Below are 24,561 nucleotides of genomic sequence, written 5' to 3'. Positions count from 1 at the left end.
TTTAAAATAAAACCTCTTAAACCACAACTATGAAATTAATGGTACCCTCTGATGACTGAACAATTTGTGGTGAGAGTGCTAAGTGGCTTTAGCTCTGAACATGACAGAGGACAGTTTTGTTCCAAAACAAATACAGTTCTAAAATTACTAGTAACTTACTCAGATGCAAGTCTCTGCCCTCCCTGGTATGAAAGTTTCCAAGAAAAACAATATAAGTCATTGTAATATTTATTAATCAGAAACACTCCATACACAAGAAATATAGCAGAAAAAGAAAGACAATATTTGTGTCAATATATTTCCCACTCTTCGAGTCATGCCATGAAATGACGAAAAGTCTGACTTGGAATATAACTACCTAACAGAAAGAAAAAGAATTCTTTTTTTCTTTTTTACAGTCTTTCAGCTGCAAAGGATCACCTGCATGTGATCTCAGAGGGAAGCCTGAATGCAGTGAAGAGGTTTATTTATTATTATTATTTCATTAAGCAAAATAATGCAAAAGTGCTTTCAGAGAAGGTTGATGACAGCAATCTTGTCCAAAAGAATGATATTATGAACATACAAGTAACTGAGTCTGGTATGCCACTGAGACAAATTTCAAAAATTAAAATGCTTTTCAAAAATTCTCCAATTTCCTAATTAAAACATTCAAAACAAAGTGCAAGAAAATGGCACTTACTGTTTCCCTATTATTATTTTTGGCTAGTCATTATGCTTACATGCTGCCTAGGTTACTTCCCCTAAACACCAAGTTGCACAGACCAGTTCAGCAGGTTGGACAGACTGAAATGACCTTCATTTGCAAGCCAATGGTATGAATTATTTGCTTAACTTTAACCTGCCCGTTTGCTGACGAGACTGATTCCAGGAATGCCTATGCATGACTTCATTGCACAGCTTATTTTTGTAATTATCAAAGTTGTTTTCCTGAACTTACCATTAGGTTGCTTTACAGGATGGACTGCCACAAGCCCCAAAGGCTGGTGAATGTTGTAAATCATAACTGTCTGGTTTCCTCCATGCCATTTATTGGCCCGAATTACTCGATTTGTGTAGCGGTCACTCCAGTACACAAAATCTTCAAAGACAGTTAAAGCATGTGGATGCTGCAATATCTAAAGGCAAGGATGGTTATCAATTTAGTTCTGGAAATTTGTATATGTAAAGCTTGCAGTGAAGTAACAACGGAGCTAAGCATAATTTGAAAAAATAAGATAAAAAAGCAGCTGTGTCTCAAGAAATATTTTTCAGCAAAAGAACACAAAATATCATCTATTGCCTGAGAACAAGACATTAATTATGGGGGAAATATACATATTTTAAAATGAAAATGCTAAACAGACCCCCGCAAGATGTACAGCATAAGGAATTAACAAAGCAGTCTAACTGTAAGGCAGAACACAGGGAACCAACAGACACAAGACTCAACTGCAGATTTTCCAGAGCACAAGAGGAAACGTCTAGGAGAGTTATGGGCGAGCCAAGACCTTGCATCTCTGACAGGCTCCCCTTGAATTTACCAGAGGGTTAAAGAAGGTGGCTTATATAAATTTCAGAAAACTAGGAGTGGGGCAAGAAAGATTATCTCTCTATACAAAAACAAAAGCCCCAGGGTTCAATTTTTGAAAATATTCACGTGATTATTCATACTAGCTTATGTGTACCAACTGAACATCTGAACTATTGTGCTGGTACAGGGACAGTGTCACAAGCTACCCATGGCACATAACTGGGAGACAGCCTGTAAGAGGGATGGACTTCAAGAAGTGCCCTGCACACAGCAAGTCCTGACAGCACAAAATCCCTTCACTGCTGTCAAGAATAGCAGCGATCATCACTCACAGAAGGCGACCGGGGAAAGTTCTTCCAGGTTTTTTGTACTATATTTGCCTACAGCAAATGCACCGGCTAGCAGCAGCAGTGTCAGATGTCCTCTTTAGACCTCGTGCATGCAGACAGAACAAATGTGAATTATCTAAAGCACTAAGTCTACGCTCAGCTTCAAGTTCTGTTGAAGAGCTCCTGAGAGGCTGCGAATAGGACATGCAATTATTCCTCTTCCAGCTGTAGCAATCAGCTAAAATACTTCCTATCTGCTTCACCCAAGTATTTTGAAGAAAAATACATCCAAGTTTATGACAGTGCAAATACATTTTTAAGTACTATCAGCAAGGACATGGGAAAAAAATGATTTCTTATTAATGTCTTACCAGATCACTTGCAAGCACCTGTCGTCTGTTGTTTCCATTGTAATCACAAAAATCAATATAATCAAGATAAGCATCAGCAAAATAGAGAAGTTTATTTGGGTAATCAATGGAAAGTCCATTGGGCCAGTAGATTTTATTGTTAATAATCACTGTTCGCATTTTGCCATCCATGCTGGCTTTTTCAATTCGAGGGTTTTGGCCCCAGTCAGTCCAGAACATTACATGAGCACTGCAAAAAGTAATTTGTGGTTACCAATTTGAAAAAACAAAAATCGCTGCTTATTGAGAAACATTACACAAAGACTCATTAGTCAAAAAACAGAAACAATCTTTTTAAGAAAGTCTTACACAATGACACTGAAATTATTCATTTCAGTAATACGCTTACTTAAGATATTACCATAATTTCTGTTGTAAAAATTCTTTTAATACTTCTACCGCTATTTTCATTTGTCAATAATAGCAGCATATAGAAGCTACTGTTATCACTATTTTTCAATGTTGATTATAATCTGATTCTTCCATTGCTAAGTAATAATTTGATATGGGTTTGTACTTTTACAGGCATGCATTGATTATGTTAACCGTGCTACAACTGAAGAGCTCTACATGGCTGACAGTAAATAGAGTTCAAGACATTAAAGAGCTCAAAAAACAGTAAAAGTTTGTACATGAATAGTTCAAATCAAAACATTCCATTTACTCTATGCCACTTGCTGTCTGAAATGGGAAGGTGCATTTGTGATAACATCAATACGGTACATAGATAATTACTTTACACTTGGGGCTATGAAGGAACTTGTTCCTTGCCAGGTAGGCATACACATTATATCACATCTAAGATTGTGGTATACCGCCAACTGACAATGATACATCAGAATTTTGAATTAATAGTTCTTAACTAGAAAATAAATACAGGAAAATCTGTTTTACAGGAAAAAAACTTCTTGTTACAGTGAAACAAAGCAACAAATTACACATAATTACCATATGACTTTAAATATTAAATCAACTGTGCAAACACTATTTTTTAAAATTGCCTTAAGTTTTCTCTTCCACTTGTCATTTACAGTTACAATTCAATTTGAGCATATCTCGAATTTTAATATTGTAACATGATAAAATATGCACCTTTAAAAAAAAAAAAAGAAAAAATCTTACTCAATTCTGGGATCTAACACTAGTCCCCTTGGGTTTGTTATATTTTCACTAATCAGCACAGTCCTGTGGCTCCCATCCATTTTGGAGACTTCAATTGTTTCCAGAACAAAGTCTGTCCAGTAAAGGTTGCGACCTACCCAATCTACCGCTATACTTTCAGTCACGGTGACACCACTGTCAAATATCTGTTTAGTAACAAAAATTAAAAAAAAAAAAAAGGAGAGAGAGAGAACAAACTAGTTAATACTTATTTTTTACCCTTTCCATTTCTATCAATAAGGAAAACGGGGAACGAAATCTCCAACATTTTCTAGGTCTCTTACACAGAACAAATTGCAACATACACATTTAAAGCACTGGCAAAGCATATACTCAAACGCTCCTACTAACTTCAGTGGGTCTGTTAAAGAAGTTAGTCTCTACTAATAATAGGAAAATCATCTTATAACCTGATGTGAAAAAAAGGCTTCTTGAAAGCATTCAATTTTCTTTTTCAAAAAGCTATATGAAATTTTGGCTTAGTATCTACAAATGAGTTTCATTTTGTTTATGTTATCTCTCTTCTTACTATGCTGGGATTTTCCTCTTCCCCTTTCTTAACTGGAGATAGTGTCTTCGTTTTCTCTCCGTAGCAGAGAGACCAGAAAAACTCAGTGAAACTTACTATTTTTCGGTCAGTCCCATTTTGATAAGCACTCCAAATTTTATCCTGTGTTGTGTCAGACCAAAAGATACGATCTGTGACTGAATCAAAATCAATAGCCACAATATTTCTCCCATCCCGAACCAAAGAATAAATACTGTGTGACTGAGAGGTGATGTTGTCCACAACGATTTGGTTACGACTTGCCACCAGCAAAAGAAGATTTCCAGACTCTGTCAAAGGAAAAGTAATTAAAATAAACCAATAAGCCATTCAAGCTCAAGCACTAGGTAAGTCTTCTGAGAGGCTGGGATTTAAACACTCTGTGAGCATTGAACTTTATAAAGAGCAAATTTTAACATATGGCTTACAGATGCCTGGCATTGCTTTCCTCCGGAATATTATTTTTGACCATTCCTGGGTTAAAAATTACAGTGTTATTTTAAATACATTATTTCAAGGAAATAATAGTTTCCAATTAACCTCTCAGCTGACAGTTTTAATACTGAAGGTCAACTGCCATGCACAACTTTAAGTGGCTGCTTACATCAGCTCTTTTAAAAGAGAACAATATGAAAATGGCATAGGTGGATATTTTCCACACACTGTTGTCATTCTTCAGGTTGACATCGATGTTCCTCACCTGCTGCTTTACAAGTCTTCCCATTGGTTTCCAGAATGTATCCTTCATCACAGTAACACCTGAACGACCCCCTCTCGTTGTAACAATGCTGACTACAAAAGCCTGGAGGGTCACATTCATTAATATCTTCACAGGTCTTGGAGTCGTTTGCAAGCTGGTATCCAACAGGACAGGTACACTGAGCTCCAAAGGGTCCTTGAATACATTCATGAGTGCAGCCAGCATTATTGTCAGAGCAGCTCTCCTGATCTGAAATGGAGTTGGGGAAGGAAATAGGAAAACAGTTAACAACAGCTTCTTATGCTAAATTTAATACTTTGCAATTGCGTTGCTAGCCTAAGACTGCTGCTAAAACCTGACTGCACAATCATCAGCTATGACATGTGAAACTGGAGTGAGGCCCTTATGCAAAATATAACACACACAATGTTCATAAAGGCAGGTAATAACACACCATGTAGTACTGAATCCCATTACATGAACGCTAAACAGAAGGCTGTCTAAGCATTTATAACAAATTTTTCAAAACTAGCTAGAAATATAAAAAAGTGTTCTGTACCAATCCAAACCTAAAATTGTATTAATAAACAATAATTTAAAATCATTTATAATCATACCTGGCTGCGGTTCATCTGAGAACGTGCATTAATTAAAGAGAAGGAGGAAAGAAGGAAAGAAAGAAAAAGGTTACGCTTAAATCAATTCATAATCAACATAAATACAAATTCTGGCTACACGTGAGCTTTTAGATCTTTTTTCATGATTTTTGAAGTTAGAAATTTAAAAGAAAATATTAAGGACTGAATCACATTTCATCTGAACTCAAAGTATAGCATGCTTTAGTGAATGTGTTCAGGAACACAAAGTTCATTGCCATATTGCTATATAAAAACCTGTACTGAAGTCAGTGGAAGTCACCTTTGAATTCAAGGCACAAGATTGGACATAGCTAAAGAATTAATCAGTCATCATCGTAGTCTCCTTTCACTGCAAGCAAGTTCCACTTAGTAATTTGAGCTCTAATTTCAGTGTGCTTATGATTTCTGCTAGAAATGTTGCTGCACTAAATGCAGCACGCTGAATATTCAATTTTTCTGAAGTCATAGCATATGGCAGGCAATAGATGCTTGAACAGTAACTTACTGCACAATGGGGATTCATCAGCTCCATTAGGACAATCGGCAGAATTATCACATACTTTGCTTAGATTCACACAGATACTGTGACCTGGACATTGCCACTGCCAGCTGGGGCACCGGAAGGGTTGAGTAGGACAATCTCTCTCGTCGCTCATATCTCTGCAGTCATTATCACCATCACAGATCCATGCTCGATAGACACAGTTGCCATTATCACAGCGGAAAAGAGATGGTGGACAGGTCCTGGCAGGACATCTATGATGTTCATCTGAGCCATCTGCACAGTCAAGATGGCCATCACATTCCCAGTTAGCAGGAACACAATTGCCATCTGATTGACATTGGAATTCATTCTGGTGGCACATCCCTGGTGGTCTTGTAGCTAAAACAGCAACATTCAACAGTTCAGAAGCTGTTTCAATTTTAGACGGAGAAGCAATATCACTATGTTCAATTCATCTCTTGCATAAGAGATATTGAGCTCCTGGAGCGAGTCCAAAGAAGGGCGACTAAACTGGTCAAGGGGCTGGAAAATAAAACTTATGAGGAGCAGCTGTGGGAGTTGGGGCTGTTTAGCCTGGAGAAGAGGAGGCTGAGGGGAGACCTGATTACAGCCTACAAATACTTGAGAAAAGATGGTGGGGAGGTGGGGGAAGGGCTCTTTACATTAGTGATGGGTGATAGGACAAGAGGAAATGGGTATAAGCTTAGTCAGGGGAGATTCAGGTTGGATGTTAGGAAGTATTTCTTCTCTGAAAGGGTTGTCAGCCACTGGAATAGGCTGCCCAGGGAGGTGGTTGAGTCCCCATCCCTGGATGTGTTTAAGAAAAGGGTGGATGATCTACTTGGGGATATGGTTTAATGGGGATTAGGGATGGTTGGACTCGATGATCTCTAAGGTCTTTTCCAACCTAGAAATCTATGAATCTATGAATAAGCAGTTACAATACTGTTAAGAACTGTGTTGCTTTTAGATGAGGCCAGAGAATCAAAGTAAGACAATCTACATGACATTTCCAAATCTGACCAATTTAACTACTACTTTACAATATGGTGAACAAGGCAATTCAACTATTGTTGCGTTTTGAGCAAGCACATATTGTTATCTATGTACATGCCCAAAGCAATATGAAACTACTTGTTGAAACTAGTTTTCACCCTGCATTGCAACACTTTAACTAACTTAAATGCAAAAATTACCTAAGGAAAAGTTTCAATATCTCATGCATACAAGATTTTCTGTTTTCTAGATGAATAGACTTCTTAATTTAATTCTTTTAAACCCTGAGACTGAGGTGCCAAGTAGAACAAAATGATAGCGCCAAAAGGAATGCAAACTCTACTCTTTGCCAGAAAAAGCTACTCTTGAGCTGGAATCTACTGCGTTTGAAATTTCTGCTCAGAAAAATGATTTATGGACAAGTTTCCCTAAAAAGAATTTTGAGGTTTTAAGGACAGTAGTGCCAATTATTTGACATAGCAAATACTGGAAATGTTCAGAAGCATCATCTAATAACTGAAGCCTTTCTTTCAGCATCAATATACTTACGGCAATTAGTCTCATCTGAGTGATCATTACAGTCAAAAACACCATCACACTGGTAGTAAGTGCTGATACACTGGTCTCCACTTAGACATTTAAACTGTGTGGAACTGCAGTTATATACTACAAAATAAAAAAAATATTGATGTTATTTACTTATTTTACAGAGCTAGACTGCACCAAATTTTTCTACAGGTGTCCAAGTCAGTTATGATATCAGGAGCCCAGGTTCCACTGAAGACCATGATTTCCCCGCGACACAGAAAATGCAGTGACCTTGGAATCTACAGAAAACAGAGGAAACAGATTTCAGTCCTCTGCAACCAGCCTATAGATCAAAGGGCTTACTAAAATGCTAAGACATGCATTAAAAATAGGGTTAATTTACGGATAGGTTTATTATGCATTCTGCTATCTTGGAGCTGGTAATATGAGGTCACCAAAGACCCCTCAGGGGGCAAGAGTGAGGAAATAATAAAGAGGCATTCAACAAACGAAGTTACACTTACTGCAGTCATGCTCATCAGCACCATCTATACAGTCTTTGTCTCCATCACAGACATAGAATGGGTCAATACAGCGATGGTCAGGACACTGAAATTGCCTGGGTTCACAAGTACCTGTGAAAGCTATTAAGAATGACAAAAAACATGGATGTGTTTCTTTCCTCTCTCCTGAAATCAGCATAAAACTGACACAGTAGAAAGACACTATCACTAACTTGCAGCATGTAATGCAGCAACCAGTAATCATACAAATTATGAACACTAATACGTTAGTATCAGGTAATTGTTTATTCATAGCAGGCTGGGACTCATGCAAAATGAAGAGAAGATTCCACTCAGTGGTAAATAACACTAAAGAAAGTGTATGGAAAAACTTACAGTAAAGACTTCCAGATTAGATTAGTTGACTGCACCATTAGTCATTACTGAGAACACCCACGAAATAAGTGGTTAGAACACCTAAGCTTTAGCTGCTTTTTGCTGCAAATTGCAGTGGATGAAACTATGCAGCACCATGATTATAACTATCACAGTTGCCCCTTTTTATTTTTTAATTATTTTTTTCTGCATTCTACTTGGCTCTGGTAGTTCAAACTATGTGAGTATTCCACATCTTATGGACTGCAAAATATTAGTCTAACTTAGATATTAGTTCTTTTTCCTAATTTCATGTATCATCCCCACACTGTCAGACATATCTATGTAGAACTACACAGTCATTTAGAAAACAACAGACAGTTGTGATACTCACTGCAGTTTTTTTCATCTGACCCATCACCACAGTCATTATCAGTATCACATCGCCAGATCCTAGGAATACATCTGCTATTATCACAGGTGAACAGGGTTACAGGGCATGAAGTGGGTCCTTGTGTAGGACAATGCAATTCATCACTGCCATCAAAACAGTCATTATGTTTATCGCAATGCCATCGACCCGGAATACATTGTCCACTGGCACAGGTAAAAGCTGATGAAGCACAAGTATTGTCTAAATAAAAAACAAGAGAGGATGACACTTTTATAAAGATCTCCAAAACTTGCCTTCCCTCCCAGAGTATTCAGCATATTTAGTATACTTACAGAATGTCTAAAATATGCATCGATTTCTAAAATGCACATTGCTTAAAATTAAAATGTCTGTCATGCCAACGTGCTGCAGAACTAAACATAATACTTACAAGCCTTTTCAAACTGCAAGAATCAATAAAAAACTAAATTAAGTTTAATTTAGTGTGTTAATTTGAAGTGTTAAGCACTTCAAAACAAAACAAAAAAAACTTCTCCAAGTAGCCCTTTGCTTCACACTTTCCTTTTCCCGAAAAGACATTCTAGCTGTTCTAAAACAGCTTACTAATAAGAAATAGAGTTTACACCTTAGTCATATTAGTTTGTCCTATTCATTAAGGACTACCTTTTATTAATATGTCCTGGGTTTTTGTTTGTGATTTAAAAGAATTAACTCTGAAGAAAGAAGCACCAAATATGTCATAAAAGCCAAGAACTCTTCAATATCTTATCAACTATAATTATCCCGTTGTTCCATCAATTTACTTGATCAACAAAATATTTTGTGAGATACTTAATAGTAAAACCAGGAAATGAACGAATGTGCTTTTAATACACTATAAAAATGAAATAAAAGCTGCTGCTCTAATCTTAGAGGAAGATTAGACAATGCATAGGGTTTTGTTATTTTTCTTATGGTGTTATTTTTCAAATGTCTTTGTCTTTATTGAGATGGTTTGTCCTTCCCCATGCATCGAAATCAGACAAGCAAGTGATAATCCATTATCTTTCAAAACATACAAAAAACTAAATTTTTTTTTTAGAAGATAAATTTTTCTTACTCTGTAAATTGAATTTTGAGAACTAGTGAAATATTACTATTTTCATGCATTCTTTAGGTGGTCAGTGCTGAATCCCGTATTCCCCAGTTATTTAATAATTTCCCAAATAACTAATCTCCCAGGTAGATATCAGGATTTATCCACAGGCGCAACCCTAAAAAATTGTGGTTTATTCCAACTAAATCAGACAGATCCACAGAACATTCTGAACTGCAAGCAACAAATACTAACCGTAAATTACAGGGATTACTTACTTGAAGAACCACAGTTTTGTTCATCACTGTTATCATGGCAATCATCAACACCATCACACTGAGAGTACTGAGGCACACATCTTCCATTACCACAGGAAAACGAGTAGGAGCCACACTGCAAAGTGGGTGGCTCATTGGATGGATCTTCAACACATGTCAGTTGATTTGAAGCCAGCTTCATGCCATAAGGACAACCACAAACTCTCTGAAAATTTGGTACTGGGAAGCAGAAATGGCTGCAGTCTCCATTGGGATTTGTTCCTCTATTACAGTAGTTAGAGCCTTAAAAAGTGATAGAGATCAACATATACACTACAGATAATAGCTTGGGAACTATTAAAAGTGCATAGTAACTGTAAAAGAATGTTTTACAAAAAAAAGATCCTGTAGCAAATTCTGGTTTTGCATACACTGCAAAACAGGATCAAGTTCACTGATGGCAACGGTAAGTCATAATGATAAGTCCCACATTCCATATACTTTTCATTGACACAAATGCTAATGGAAGCCAAGAAATACTATTAAATTTCATCCAATTTTCTGCCAATTTTCAGCAACTATCTGGAAACAAGTGTACTCCCACAAATGAGGATCGTTGTCTGAGCAAGGCTGGGAGACCTGATCCAATCTTTGGACACCAAATAGGTGGTGAGCCTTAGCACACAGTTTGATCATATGTTTGATAAGTGCATTGGGTGTTTTACTAAATTAACTACAATATCAAAGCCTTGGTTTAGATCATAGAATTTCAAAGATTTCAGCAATGAAAAGAAGAAAAATTAGAGACTTATGCACAGTGATTACTTTAAGAACAGCACTTTGATTAAAAAGTGTTTAACCAAGTCCTCAAAATAAAATAGTTTTAGTTAAACTGAACTATCGGAAAAAGAGAAAGACAAGGTTGTAATTGGTGACACAATTACCCAAAATACAATGGAATCATAATCTCATTTTACAAGGTTATTAAATAAAGAAACAGAAGTGGTAGAAGAAAACTGCATACAGTCACAAAACAGTGAAATATACAACATGTGACTGCAAGTGCCTGTGCTGCCTCCCCTGCATGTCAGCTACAATTAAGTAAAGCCATTTCTAAAATTGAGAGTGGAAACCTTCTGTCCTGATATATTGCCTCTTATTCCCTATTTCATGTCCTCCATCTGTACAACAAAAGAGCTCACCTATTTGGGAATGAGCATCGTATGCTTTCACATGCATAATGTTACTAATGCCCCTCCTAATAATAGTCATTTCTCCTCCATCAGTCTTTCTCACTCGAGCTATTCCTCCAAGTCTCCAATCAGTGAAATAGGCATAACCTGTTTTGAAAGACATTTAACGTATCAATATGACATAAAAAAATCAAGCACCATGAGAAAAAATTGCAAGGCTTTTCATGTAAATTTAATAATTTTTCATAACTGTTTCACGAAAAAGACAAAAGGACTTATCACTAATGCAGTCAAAACGAGTCCTTCAGTCATAGGCAGACATAACTCAGAAAAACAAGTCCTCTCAGATTTCACTTAAATTGAAACATAACAGACTCAACTGACATTTGAAATTCCAAGGCAATTTTAAAAGTCATTCATTAAGACAACTTTCCAGAAAATTTTAGAATATTTTTTAAGATATTTTTACACAAAATCAAAAGAGGTCAGATGCTGACATCTTTCTTAACACACAGCATAAAACCAGTGACAAACTCTACATACAATTAATAAAATCCTGGTATTGCTGATCATCTCTAGGGAGATGATTTACCTTGTCTGTCCAGCACGAGTAGCCCACCGTGGAAGCTACAATTAGTGTCTTGTTCCACTAAAAGAGTTACCTGATCTACCTCAAATTATTTAAACAAAAATATACATAAAACAAATCTAAAAATGAGCAAGAAGTACTAAATATATATTTTTAATAGAAATTTTCAACAGTGCTTTTTATAGGAAAAGCAGTATTACAAAGACTATGTTATTTTATTTCACATGCTCACAGATGATGATATGAAAAACAAAATCTGTGCTAATAATAGATAGTATTTTTCAATGCCAGACTTACCTCCAAAAATAGTAAGACCGAAAGGGTGAGTCATCTGAGTAATACGTTCAAGAGTCCGTCTGTCCAGCCCATCAAAGGTGCTGTGTTCTATTTTATCAAAAAAGGCATCCACCCAGTACAGCCTTAGAGAACTAGAAATAATGAAAATGTCATATCTCTTCAAATGACATTATGTCCATTAGGAAGCACTAATATTTTCCCAAATAATAATATTAAACCTGACAAGAGGCTATTGGGGTGTGTGGGGAGGGATTCTGAGAAAATCTTGTGTTTTACAGGCTTTTCAACAAATTGAAAAATATGGTCTTCAATACGAAAATGTCAGTGCACGCAATCTGACAGAATTCCTTTCTTTTTAATCTCTAGCAGTTAAAAGGAAGAAACGCATTTGCTCAGAAAGCTAATCTGTCTTCTGTGTTGTCCTTACCTCCAGTCAATGGCTAGACCATTAGGCCAGCCTAGCGTTGTATTCACAATTGGCAAGGCATGGGATCCATCACTCCAGGCCCTCATGATTTTTGCAGGACGGAACCAGTCTGTCCAGAATATATACCTGAAAGGACACATGTCGGAAGATGTATAAACCCAATGACATAATGTAATTAAACAGAGCAAATGTTTGAATAGCATTAACATTCTTATACCGCATCTTTGCATACCTTAAAAAAAAATAATACTATTTTGACACTCTCCTCCTCCTCAATTGGCAGTGGTACCAACAATTAATATTTCTCCTTCATATAACAACTTCCAAAATCTCTGGAAGTGGGTTCTCCCTTTAGACATAAAATACCCATAACTTCTTAAAAATTGTTAAGGATTTCACTTAAGTACTGATAGAGAGGGAGAATCAAGCAAAAATGCAACTTCCAGTTAACACTCATAAGTAAGCATGAATATTACAAAGAATTTCTCCTGATCCTTTTGACTTATACCTACAGTCAAAGAGTTGAAGCTAGTGTTAAATAACTTTACAAAGCAGCAAACAAAAAAGGTTGAGATACCCCAGGATCCAAGCCCAACACTACTCATACGAGATTACTTCCAAGATAGTGTATTTAGTTACTAAACATGAAAATTCAATATCGAAGAATTAAAAAATTCAGTAGAGTTGCAGTAGGAAGCTGAATTATGCTGTGAAAGAAGCACTGTTTTGGCATGACCAAATGACACAGAGCATTAAATTTGAAATTAGGCATTTCCATCAAGGAAAAGCAGGTCTTCATTTTATGTACACAGAATCAGATATGGTAAGGTCTGTATCAAAGACAGCCAGTAGTATCTATTATGTTTCAAATGAAGAAATTCAGATAGAAAAAATAAAGGAACCAAGGTTAGCATGCTGGGAACTGAAAGTATATTAAAATTAATTTAGAAAACTTTATCTTTCAACTATGAGAAACAGCTTTCTAATCTGAGCAATACAAAGAAACAAAGTAGTTCTGCTTTCATCAACACACAGGAGTAAAAGAAAAAAAAAAACTGATGCTTTTAAAGAGAATGCTTTTGAGTGCTACTTTCATATGGAATCTGTATCACCTCGCCCTTTCCCCTGGGTGCTGAATCCTCGGCCAGAATAAAACAAACAAAGACAAGAGAACTGAAAAAAGATGGTATTTTGGAAAATAATACAAATCCAAACAGAAATCCAGAATGAGATATAAATCTAACCTTACTAATTCTGCTTAAATCATAAATTTCTTCATATAGTTTCTAGTGAGAATCAAAGTTAAACTTACCCAATAACAGGATGAACAACTATCGATCGAGGATTATTTAAATTCGGAACAATAGCTCTCCTAGATTTATCTGCCAGTCTCATCACACTAACACTCCTGTATCGAGGGTCTGTCCAGTATAGATTCTTTGAGATCCAGTCAAAGGCCAAATCTTCAACACTTTCCACTCTATTAGCTGTCAGGATTTCTCTTCCTAGAGTTTACAACACACATAATGATTGTAAATGTTTAGGAACAGAGGAAATAACATGAATGCAGTATTCTGTTCACAAAACTAGTGGTTTTCCTTGGTAAAAATGCTGCCTCTGTGCTACTTAATACAAAGACCAAAAACCAATTGGAGGGAGGGTGCCCTTTGCTCCAGGTGAAGGAGGTATACGTTCAGGAGCACAAAGTCCAAAGAGGAGAAATAAAGACTGGCCGAAAACAAGAGAAAAGTCTGACTGAGAGGAGTTTTATGAACGAAGGTCAGTAAGGACATCTTGCTCAACAGCAAATCCTTACCTTCTCTTTGCACAGTAATGGTCAGCTGCAGTCTACCATTACTCTGACCCAAGGCAGCAAGCTCAGAAGACTATATGCTGACTTAATATATATTTGATCATTATTACAAATTGGAGAGAAACATTCTTCAGACTACCACAAATAAGACTTCCAAAAATCTCCCAAAGATGATGTCCTTTTTCTGTATTACTGTATCATAACAAACATCCTGCTCTCCAGATAGGGAAATTAAAAAGAGACACTCAGGCTCGTACTAGTGAAAGGCATACTAGCCTGCATACACAGACTGGTGATGACAAACAGTAATTGTGAGAAGTGCTACAAACAGTTCATTCCCAAACACATTCAGCAAGTTTGTCAAAGAACAGAGACTTCAATGAGCTTAATATGAGTTGAACATTTTGACAAGTATTTTCCAGATTACTGAGGTGACACTGAGATTTACCTGTATACCTCACAATGTGACTTTTTGCGCTTCTTTTTAGAAATAAACTCTCTACTCCTTATCACAATTAATCTACAATTCCTGAGAATGATTCTCACCTGAACCATCGGTTTTCTGTTTATAGATCATGTCTTTGCTTGTGTCTGAAAAAAAAATGGTGTCATCTTGAGCACAAAAGTCAATTCCAACAAAGTATGAAGGGCTCCCTGTTACAGGTATGATCACATCTTCCTGGGTGGAGAGATTGAATGGGATTCCCCGCACTGCCAGCTGGGATGAAAACAGCAGGAACTGCTGCACAGCTGCAAAAGAAAAGATCAAACATGGTCTTTAATTATTCACAGGGTGAGACAATTGAGCTTCAATTAACTGTAAAGCTTTATTTTCCTTTGGCAACACTAACAGCCTGGAAATAGAAAAAAAGAATGAGAAAAATAGGAATTTAAATATACACAGACCTAAAAACTGAAGAAATAAAACAAACCCAACCCAGAACATTAGGTGATGTGCTCAAGTATTCCTCTTGTATTATTACTGTGATCCTAATACACCTTCATAGAAAACATTATGCCTATGGAAGCAGAAATCATCTGTGCTCACCACCTTACAATCATCTATTAAAAAATAACTCACAGGCTTTGTGGAGCCACCTTTATAACCAGACCATATCCGAGCTGACCAGATAAATGCATGGTCAAATAACAGAACCACAGAAAACATATCTGGCTTAATTTTCCAATAGATACACCTGGTAAACCTCCCATCAGTGACAATTCTGCACTCAAACAGAAAGCTGCAGATTGCTGATGGAAGCACACAGGTCCAAAACTGAATCTTTTATTCTTGCCATATGTGTTCAAAGAGAGAAGACCAACCTAATCTGCACATTACTCCACAGGAAAGCAGGCTTACATGTTCAAAATAACGCAAAATCTGCATATTAGCAAGCATCCGTGCTTGATTTCAGGATTAAGAGCTTAATCATACAGCTGTCTACACATATTTCACATCCAGCTCTCTTAAAATGCTCATAAAAGGTGGTGACTTTAAGTTGCTGTGGTTTGAAATGAACATCAGTAGAAATGATCATATTTAAAGCTGTCAAGAATTGTGATGGAAAAACATGAAGTCTTTGGCGTATCGAACTCACAAAGCTATGGAGGAGAGGAAGGATATTATAGAAAAAAAACTCTAGAGCTAATGGAATACTGTTATTTCCAACAATCATAAGGCATTTTCTTACCAACACAATGTCGTCCATCTACATGTAGATCAAAGCCCAATATACATCTACAGCGATAACCTAGTCCATCATTATCTGTTTTGTGGCTGAGAACACAGATCTGTTCACATCCCCCATTATTACTTCCACAAGGATTTCTTACTGGAAAATAATAGATAGGATTATAACTTCAGCTATTAACCTAATGGCTTCATTATCTTGATTTTTTCAGGATTTTTTTCAACATTCACAATAAATCACGTAGACTCTGTGGCAATTACATGACATGGAAGCCATACACCACCAGTTCTACCCTGGAATGCACCGAAATCACATCATTCACGGGCATTCAAGGTATTAAGCTCAATACAGAGATACTCAGCACACAGCACTGAGGCCATATACCGGGCTCTAGTTTTCTGCCTATAGATCCACTTCAGAAGTATATCTCACAGAATTCAGTCACACTGGTAGCCTTTTCCAACTGCACCCTCACTGCAGTGTTGAGGAATAAAAGTCCCAAACACCGATACTGCTCAGAAGCACAAGTTTGACCTTTCCAAATATCGATATGTTTAATAAGCCCTGCTACTCTTAAATGTTGCATTTGACAGTTCATTAGCTACAGGAGCCAGATGAAACCACTGTGTGATAAAAAACAGTCCAGTTTTACAATACAAATTTATGTATCATAATTCTTTACAGCAAAACCATAGAATCATAAAATGGTTAGGGTTGGAAGGGACCTCAAAGATCATCTAGTTCTAACCCCCCTACACCAGGTTGCCCAAAGCCTCATCCAACCTGGCCTGGAACACCTCCAGGGATGGGGCATCTACAACTTCTCTGAGCAACCTGTTCCAGTGCCTCACCACCCTCTGAGGGAGGAATTTATTTCTTATATCCAATCTAAATCTACCCTCTTTCAGTTTAAAGCCATTTCCCCTTGTCCTATCACTACACGCCCTTGGAAAAAGTCCCTCTCCAGCTTTCCTGTAGGCCCTCTTTAAGTACTGGAAGGCTGCAATAAGATCACCCTGGAGCCTTCTCTTCTCCAAGCTGAACAGCCCCAACTCAGCCTGTCTTCATAGGAGAGGTGCTCCAGCCCTCGGATCATCTTCGTGGCCCTCCTCCAGAACCGCTCCAGCAGCTCCATGTCCTTCTTGTGCTGGGGACTCCAGAGCTGAAGGCAGTATTCCAGGTGGGGTCTCACGAGAGCAGAGTAGAGGGGCAGAATCACCTCCCTCAACCTGCTGGCCACGCTTCTTTGGATGCAGCCCAGGATACGGTTGGCTTTCTGGGCTGCCAGCGCACATTGCCAGCTCATGTTGAGCTTCTCATCCACCAGCACTCCCAAGTCCTTTTCCTCAGGGCTGCTCTCAATCCATTCTCCACCCATCCTGTACTTATGCTTGGGATTGCCCCAACCCACGTGCAGGACCTTGCACTTGGCCTTGTTGAACTTCATGAGGTTCTCACAGGCCCACCTCTCCAGCCTGTCAAGGTCCTTCTGGATGGCATCCCTTCCCTCCTGCGTGTCCACCACACTGCACAGCTTGGTGTCACCAGCAAACTTGCTGAGGGTGCACTCGATCCCACTGTCCATGTCACCAACAAAGATGTTAAATAGCACCAGCCCCAGTACTGACCCCTCAGTGTCTCATCATTTTTGCCAGCTTTTGGTAAGATAGTTCCTAAATCTCAATAATCTACTTACTGTCTTACCATATGGCTGCCTGGCAGCATGGTAAACCGTCACTCCATAAGGTCTCAGTGAAGACTGGTAGATCACTTGAGGGTTAGATTCTGAAAACTTGTTAGCTTTCACCACTGCCATTTTGGTCCAATCAGTGAAATAAACATTGTGTTCAAATAAAGTGATTCCATATGGATGGGGAATCAGTGAGCCTCCATGTGCTATTGTTCTCCTGTTATAAAGATAGTTTTACAATTATTTACAAAATATTACCCAGAAAATAACTATTAACAGAGGAAAGGATACAGGATTATTAATTCATTCACTGGCTGTTGCTTCTACGTAGAAGCTGCCAAAGTACAAACAAAAAAGACCAAATGAACTGAAGAGATGAAGCTAAACATACATGGTACATAAATATAAAAGATACAGCAGTGAAATCAGAGCAATCAAAAGTGTTAACAGTTTCCAAGAAAACACAGTGAGTAAAGATGACAACTCAAAAATGTAGGAAAAGATTCCTAATTACTGAAAGAAAATTAAAGAAAGAGGCCAAATAGTGGAAATCAAAGACATCTGTAGCAATTTGAAATATTCAAGAAACATTGAATGTAAAAAATTTATGGCTGCAGCACAGCAGCCACTGGGCAAAACTAAAATCCAAAAATAAAATGTATGCGGTTAAAAAAAAAAAAAAAGACTTTCTTTGACTTGAACTAATCACCCATGCAAAACCAAAGAAAACCAAATGTGCGTAAGTTGTATCTGTTCTAGGCAAGAAAATACATAACAATAACACTGCAATGTTATTTGCATAGAGTCGCGCAGGAAGGTCTACAAAATCAGATGAATTCTACAGCTCTGATAGTTTCCTGAGTGATTTAGGTTGATGCTGTAGGCATGCAAGATGTGACACAAGTGGACAGTAAGCTGTATTGTAACATTCTTTAAGGACTATGCCATTGCCTCTTGCCCACTTGCACAACATCTACAAAATTTTTGGTGTTGCTGTGCATGATCTCCAAAAATCAGAGATTTTATTAAACACATTCTTGTCTTAAACCCTGATAAAGGAACAAAGATACCAGCATTATTTTTATAATTTTGTGAGAAAATACATTGAGCAATAAACCTGTCAAATGAGTAGAAGACTGTTTTCAAGTCAATATGTAGGAGGTATAGAATCATAGAATCATAGAATGGTTAGGGCTGGAAGGGACCTTCAAAGGTCATCTAGTCCAACCCCCCTGCAAGGAACAGGGATATCTCCAACTAGATCAGGTTGCTCAGGGCCTTGTCCAACCTGGCCTTGAACGTCTCCAGGGATGGAGCATCCACCACCTCTCTGGGCAACCTGTTCCAGTGTTCTACCACTCTCATAGTAAAAAATTTTTTCCTAATATCCAACCTGAACCTACCTCCCTCTATTTTAAAACTATTACCCTTGTCCTATCATAACTGGCCCTCCTGAACAGCCTCTCCCCATCTTTCCTGTAGGCCCCCTTGAGGTACTGGAAGACCGCTATAAGGTCACCCCGGAGCCTCCTCTTCTCCAGGCTGAACAGACCCAACTCTTTCAGCCTGTCCTCATAGGAAAGGTGCTCCAGCCCTCTTATCATCTTCGTGGCCCTCCTCTGGACCCTCTCCAACTGGTCCATGTCCTTCTTATGTTGGGGACTCCAGAACTGGACGCAGTACTCCAAGTGAGGTCTCACGAGGGCAGAGTAGAGGGGGAGAATCACCTCCCTCGACCTGCTGGCCACGCTCCTCTTGATGCAGCCCAGGACGCGGTTGGCCTTCTGGGCCGCAAGAGCACATTGCCGGCTCATATCGAGCTTCTCGTCCACCAGTACTCCCAAGTCCTTCTCCTCAGGGCTGCTCTCGATCCAATCACCACCCAGTCTGTATTTATGCCTGGGATTGCCACGACCCAGATGTAGGACCTTGCATTTGGCCTGGTTAAACTTCATGAGGTTGGTACGGGCCCACCTCTCCAGCCTGTCAAGGTCCCTCTGGATGGCATCCCTCCCTTCCAGCGTGTCGACGGCACCACACAGCTTGGTGTCATAGGCAAACTTGCTGAGGGTGCACTCCATGCCACTGTCCACGTCACCGACAAAGATGTTGAAGAGGGCCGGGCCCAACACGGACCCCTGAGGGACGCCACTTGTGACCGGTCTCCACTTGGACATTGAGCCGTTGACCACTACTCTCTGAGTGCGGCCATTGAGCCAATTCCTTATCCACCGAGTGGTCCATCCATCAAACCCATGACTCTCTAATTTAGAGAGAAGAATGTCATGCGGGACAGTGTCAAAAGCTTTGCACAAGTCCAGGTAGATGACATCCATTGGTCGACCCTTGTCCACCGATGCTGTCACCCCATCGTAAAAGGCCACCAAGTTGGTCAGGCACGATCTGCCTTTGGTGAAGCCATGTTGGCTGTCACCCACCACCTCCTTGCTCTCCATGTGCCTTAGCATGGTTCCCAGGAGAATCTGCTCCATGACCTTGCCAGGCACAGAGGTATGCTAAAGGGGACTTTTTTTTCTAGTGTTTCAGTGACAGAGACTGATCACAGATGCAGAGATAAGCAGGCTTCTAAACACTATACTATAAGGAGCAGTCCCATGAAAAACTCAAGGACTCCCTTCTTGCATGCTGTGTGTGATAGAGTTTCCCTAGCATCACAATAGAGTGAGTGATGACCTAATTTCTGACAGCTAAGACTTAGAAAATCTAAGAGCAGCACTTAATGTCCATTACACAAAGTGGTGCTTTGGAGTAGAATATTTCAAATAAATTCACTCATGAAAAAGATACAAAGAAATTATGATGGAAGACAACGTATACAATTCAAAAATAATAAAAAGCAAATGCTATGAAAATGTGTACTGTAGTGGTGGACTATAAAAAGTACATTCTAAAAGAAGTGCAATAGGTATTGAAGGTAGAAAAAGGACAAAGAATGATGGAGGAATTAAGGATTGTCTAGAAGTAGCATTATACCATAGATATCACGGTGTATCACACTCATTATGTTGTAATTTTTATCCTTTATGTATCTCATTTTGTTAGACAAATCTTTTTTTGAACTAAATACAAATTAATCAGTGCATCTGTAACCTGCGAGGAAAAATATTTCTCCTACCTTTGAAGTCCATCATAAGTTACAGTCTCAATGTAATCAAACCGGCTGTCAACCCAGTAAAGTCTTTTTGATACAATATCCAGAGTTATTCCAGCAGGCCAGCCTAATTTGGTTTTTATCAAATCCTGACGGTTTGTGCCATCCATGAAAGCCCTTTCCACTTTAGGATCACCAGATAGACTATCCCAGTCTGAGAAAAACAAATAACTATAAAGGAAAAAACAAACAAACAAAAAAGTCCCATGTTTCCTTGAGATTTTACAAAAAAAACATCCCAACATTTTACATGGAATCTAAAACTAGCACCCTTTCAGGACAGAGCTTAATTCTCAGCTGGTATACTATGAAAACACACTTTTATATCTCCTGCCCAAGAAGTAATTTGCATTTTCTTTTACAGAATGAATCTACAAAGAGACATACTTTCGTCCCGAATACCTCAGAAATACTCAGTTTCCTTAGTAAAACACAGATTTACGTGTACTGCCAGAAATAAACCAGCAACAAATAGATGCATCAGGACAGCAGCTTCCATCACTACAAGTTGCATGAAATCTTTTTTTCCATTCTCTGAGGATTCACATTTTCATGGCTCATTGGGTTGGGAGATACTACCTTCCCTGGCTTCACTCCACCACTTTATTTCAGAGAGTAGGGAGGTCTGTGGATGGTATCACAACAGAAATCTTTAAGGATAACTTCTACTCTTCTGCAGGGCAATTCCATAGTTTCCCTGTTTTCAGAGCTGCTCACGTACACACAACTTTAGCCATAAAACAGATTCCGCACACTGGGAATAAAAGCAATGCGCAGCCCTCCCACAACAATTTAAGGTGTAGAATAGATTAGGATAGAATGCAAATGTTTAAAACATTTTATATCTGATTCTAAAATGAGCACCTTTGTTATTTCTTAGTTCTCCTCCTTTTGCATGGGAATAAAGGAATTTCTGACATCTTTTACCATTACCTGACATGTATCACTTACCCAACAGTTGGATCAAGTGCTATTCCTCTAGGATTTCCAAGATTTTCAGCAATAAGTGTCACACGGTTTGTTCCATTCAAGTTAACCATATCTATTCTGTTCACACTGGTCTCAACCACGTATAGTTTATTGTTAACCCAATCCACTGCTAGATTTTCAGGTGTGTCAACTGAAACATTTAAAACTTCTTGGAAATCAGAGCCATCGATATTAATAGAAAAAACCTGAAAACAATACAAATATTGTCAGAGCCCACATGATGTTTTGCTAATCACAAGACACATGGCAGTTGTCCTTTATCATCACACTGAGCACAGATCCACAATTGGCCACTAGATACAACCAAGTTACCCACTAAGTTATTCCTTAGTTTAGGGAGTGTTGCAAAAATTTGGAAAACAATGCAAAAACTACAGGAAGCTTGCTTTCAACTAGCATTTCTGCAAAATGGACAAGGTAGTAGGCTAAAACAGCCTTGTGCTTTAGCAAACACGACAAATTGCTGGATTTAAAGAAAAAAAAAAGAGGAAAGTGCATCTTGCTTTCCTGGAATCTCGCAAAACCTGGTATTTTCATTAACTGAAAACAAATGAACATGCTTTAGCAAAGCTCTCGACAGTGACTAGAAACAAGAGGGGGAGCTCTTACTGCACCAACCACTACAGGGAAATTGCAAAGTGAAGAAATAAAAGGGAGGATCTCCATCCTGACAGAAGGGAGAAGGCTCAGCATTGCTTCTGGTCTCCTTTATTTAAGGCTGATTTTAACAGCATCATGCTCAAGAAGAAATGGTGGTGTTATCTCACAAGCAAGCTCAGAGCTACATGAAGCAAACAGTACAAACAATTTTATACATACAAAAATCATATGATTTCAGCACTGGATAAGATGAAAAGCAAGGAATCATCCCTTCTTTGGAACAGCATGAGATTTGGAATGTATTTAAATGAAAATACAGATTACCACACGTAAATATATGAAAGAAAAATAAGAGCTGAAACAGTTGCATCACTTTAAATATTCTTCAGCCCCAGGTAACGATAATCAAGCAAAGCATTTAACTGTCTATTCTGTTCTTTGGAAACCTTGTTGACGGAAGAGCTTATGGGCATTAGGTTATCAGGCAGCACACTAAAGGAGATAAAGACGACACAGAACATTACCCGCAATTTTCTGGTTTAGTTTACATCTTAATCTTGGGCAGGGTGCGGGCACGCGGGGGGAGACAACCAAAAGAAATCCCCTAGCAATACTTTTATTTTAAGACATCAGGTGGAAATACGCATCATATAAGAAAATTCTTAATGTCATTGTTTTCATCTGGGTATTCTAGCTAGGGCTTAATTAGATTAATTAATCCTAATTAATTAGGATTTAACTATATTGGGGCAGATAAAGAGGCAGTCTTGGCCATCTGGGGTGTGCAGTGAAAAAAAACATATTATCTTTTGTTTATACCTTTTACAGAGATAGCATAAACCTGCTATCTTATGAAAGCTACAATTTGACCCTGACTTAATTCAGCCACTGTCACTGCAGTTGCAGTAACGGGAGCTCACTGCTGTGAAATTAAAAATACCAGAAGTGTGAACAAGTCAAAAATTGTGCATACAAATACCATCCCACTCGACAGCCAAGCGTGGGCTTTCCAACAGAACCAACATGGCACTGTAGTAGAAACTATAGTTTACAGCTTATGTGTAGGTTCAGAATAATGACAGAGACACCAAATTGATCCATACGTGGTGTCAGCAGGAGGCAGCCCATGGATTCTCCTTCAGTCTGCGTGACAATCGACATGGGCATGAAGATTGCGGAATTTGAGCATTTGACCTAGAACTTCTTTTGTTTCAGTAAGTTATACACAGAGAAAAAGAATAAGGAATAAGTCCGACTTTCACAAGGGTGTCCAGACTGTTTTTTTTTTTTAATTACTCTGGTTTACTGTATCTTGAAGCAAAAATATTTCCTTTTCAAATGTAACAAAATATTGGCTCATTACACAAAATACTGTCAATATTTGTTACTCAAGCTCAATTACAGTGCCATTTGAAGTACATGAAGAAATCTGATTTTTATCATCTTGGAAGGCACACAGCTTTTACATTTAAATGATCATGTTTCAAAAAATTACCAAGAAAAATTTGTTCAGTTTTGAAAGAATGTCTACTATTTCTCTTAATTAGTTTTTTGGACTCCATCTCGAGTAAAATTAAAAGTTGCTCAAGACATTCCCATATAATAGGATTCTTTGTTTAATATGTCACATGTAATAGTATAGCTTGAAAAATGCAATCATTAACATAAAACGTTTCAAGGAGCTTTTTTGTTAGAAAACAAAAATACAGCCAGCTTCTGCTCTCAAAAATGAAAGCCTATCAACACATTCTGCCTCTTGCAGTTCTCTACTTCCACATACACACAAAAAAATTCTTCTTGAAATTTCTACCCACCTTATCTTGCACCGTATCAGTCCAAAAGACTCTGTGCAGGTAAAAGTGAAAGTCCACTCCCACTGCAACCCCACGATTCTGCGACTGCACCAAAGTACGAAAACTTCTTCCATGAAGATCTCCAATCAGTAAATCACGGCCATTGGAAAAAATAATTGATGCAACACCAGCTGAAAGCAGAGGTGACAAATACATGACTACTCTGCAGGCAAGCCATTTGGCAAAGGGGCACTGAAATATACACACACATACTGGTTCACACACACCGGACACAGAGATTTAAACAGACGTTCGGACTACAAGCTGTATAAAAGTTTCTACGTAAGTACTACCTTGCTTTGATTTGTCTTTGGT

At 38.2% G+C, this 24,561-nt stretch overlaps 1 protein-coding gene across 3 annotated transcripts in view; it reads right to left on the bottom strand.

Annotated features, from left to right (window-relative positions):
* The window catches only part of LRP2 (LDL receptor related protein 2), a 131,113-nt gene that overhangs the window by 66,351 nt on the left and 40,201 nt on the right, over positions 1-24,561 (bottom strand). For 2 of the 3 annotated variants that reach the window (XM_086616025.1, XM_086616026.1), the window contains exons 11-30: positions 24,208-24,377; positions 21,755-21,978; positions 20,768-20,974; positions 17,646-17,848; positions 15,942-16,082; positions 14,797-15,000; positions 13,750-13,942; positions 12,438-12,563; positions 12,011-12,141; positions 11,134-11,271; positions 9,953-10,234; positions 8,600-8,839; positions 7,852-7,971; positions 7,349-7,465; positions 5,804-6,181; positions 4,661-4,909; positions 4,039-4,250; positions 3,375-3,559; positions 2,214-2,442; positions 941-1,118 (exon numbers count right to left, since the gene is read on the bottom strand). In XM_086616025.1, coding sequence (XP_086472151.1) covers positions 941-1,118; positions 2,214-2,442; positions 3,375-3,559; positions 4,039-4,250; positions 4,661-4,909; positions 5,804-6,181; positions 7,349-7,465; positions 7,852-7,971; positions 8,600-8,839; positions 9,953-10,234; positions 11,134-11,271; positions 12,011-12,141; positions 12,438-12,563; positions 13,750-13,942; positions 14,797-15,000; positions 15,942-16,082; positions 17,646-17,848; positions 20,768-20,974; positions 21,755-21,978; positions 24,208-24,377 — 3,927 coding nt within the window. Of the gene's footprint in view, positions 1-940; positions 1,119-2,213; positions 2,443-3,374; positions 3,560-4,038; positions 4,251-4,660; positions 4,910-5,277; positions 5,293-5,803; positions 6,182-7,348; positions 7,466-7,851; positions 7,972-8,599; positions 8,840-9,952; positions 10,235-11,133; positions 11,272-12,010; positions 12,142-12,437; positions 12,564-13,749; positions 13,943-14,796; positions 15,001-15,941; positions 16,083-17,645; positions 17,849-20,767; positions 20,975-21,754; positions 21,979-24,207; positions 24,378-24,561 lie in introns of all 3 variants that reach the window. The other variant, XM_086616024.1, reaches the window with a different exon arrangement.

Source organism: Tauraco erythrolophus, chromosome 8 (assembly GCF_009769465.1).
Source record: "Tauraco erythrolophus isolate bTauEry1 chromosome 8, bTauEry1.pri, whole genome shotgun sequence".
Lineage (NCBI taxonomy): Eukaryota > Metazoa > Chordata > Aves > Musophagiformes > Musophagidae > Tauraco > Tauraco erythrolophus.
The sequence above is the reverse complement of the archived record's forward strand: the minus strand, read 5'-3'. Positions and strand labels throughout refer to the sequence as shown.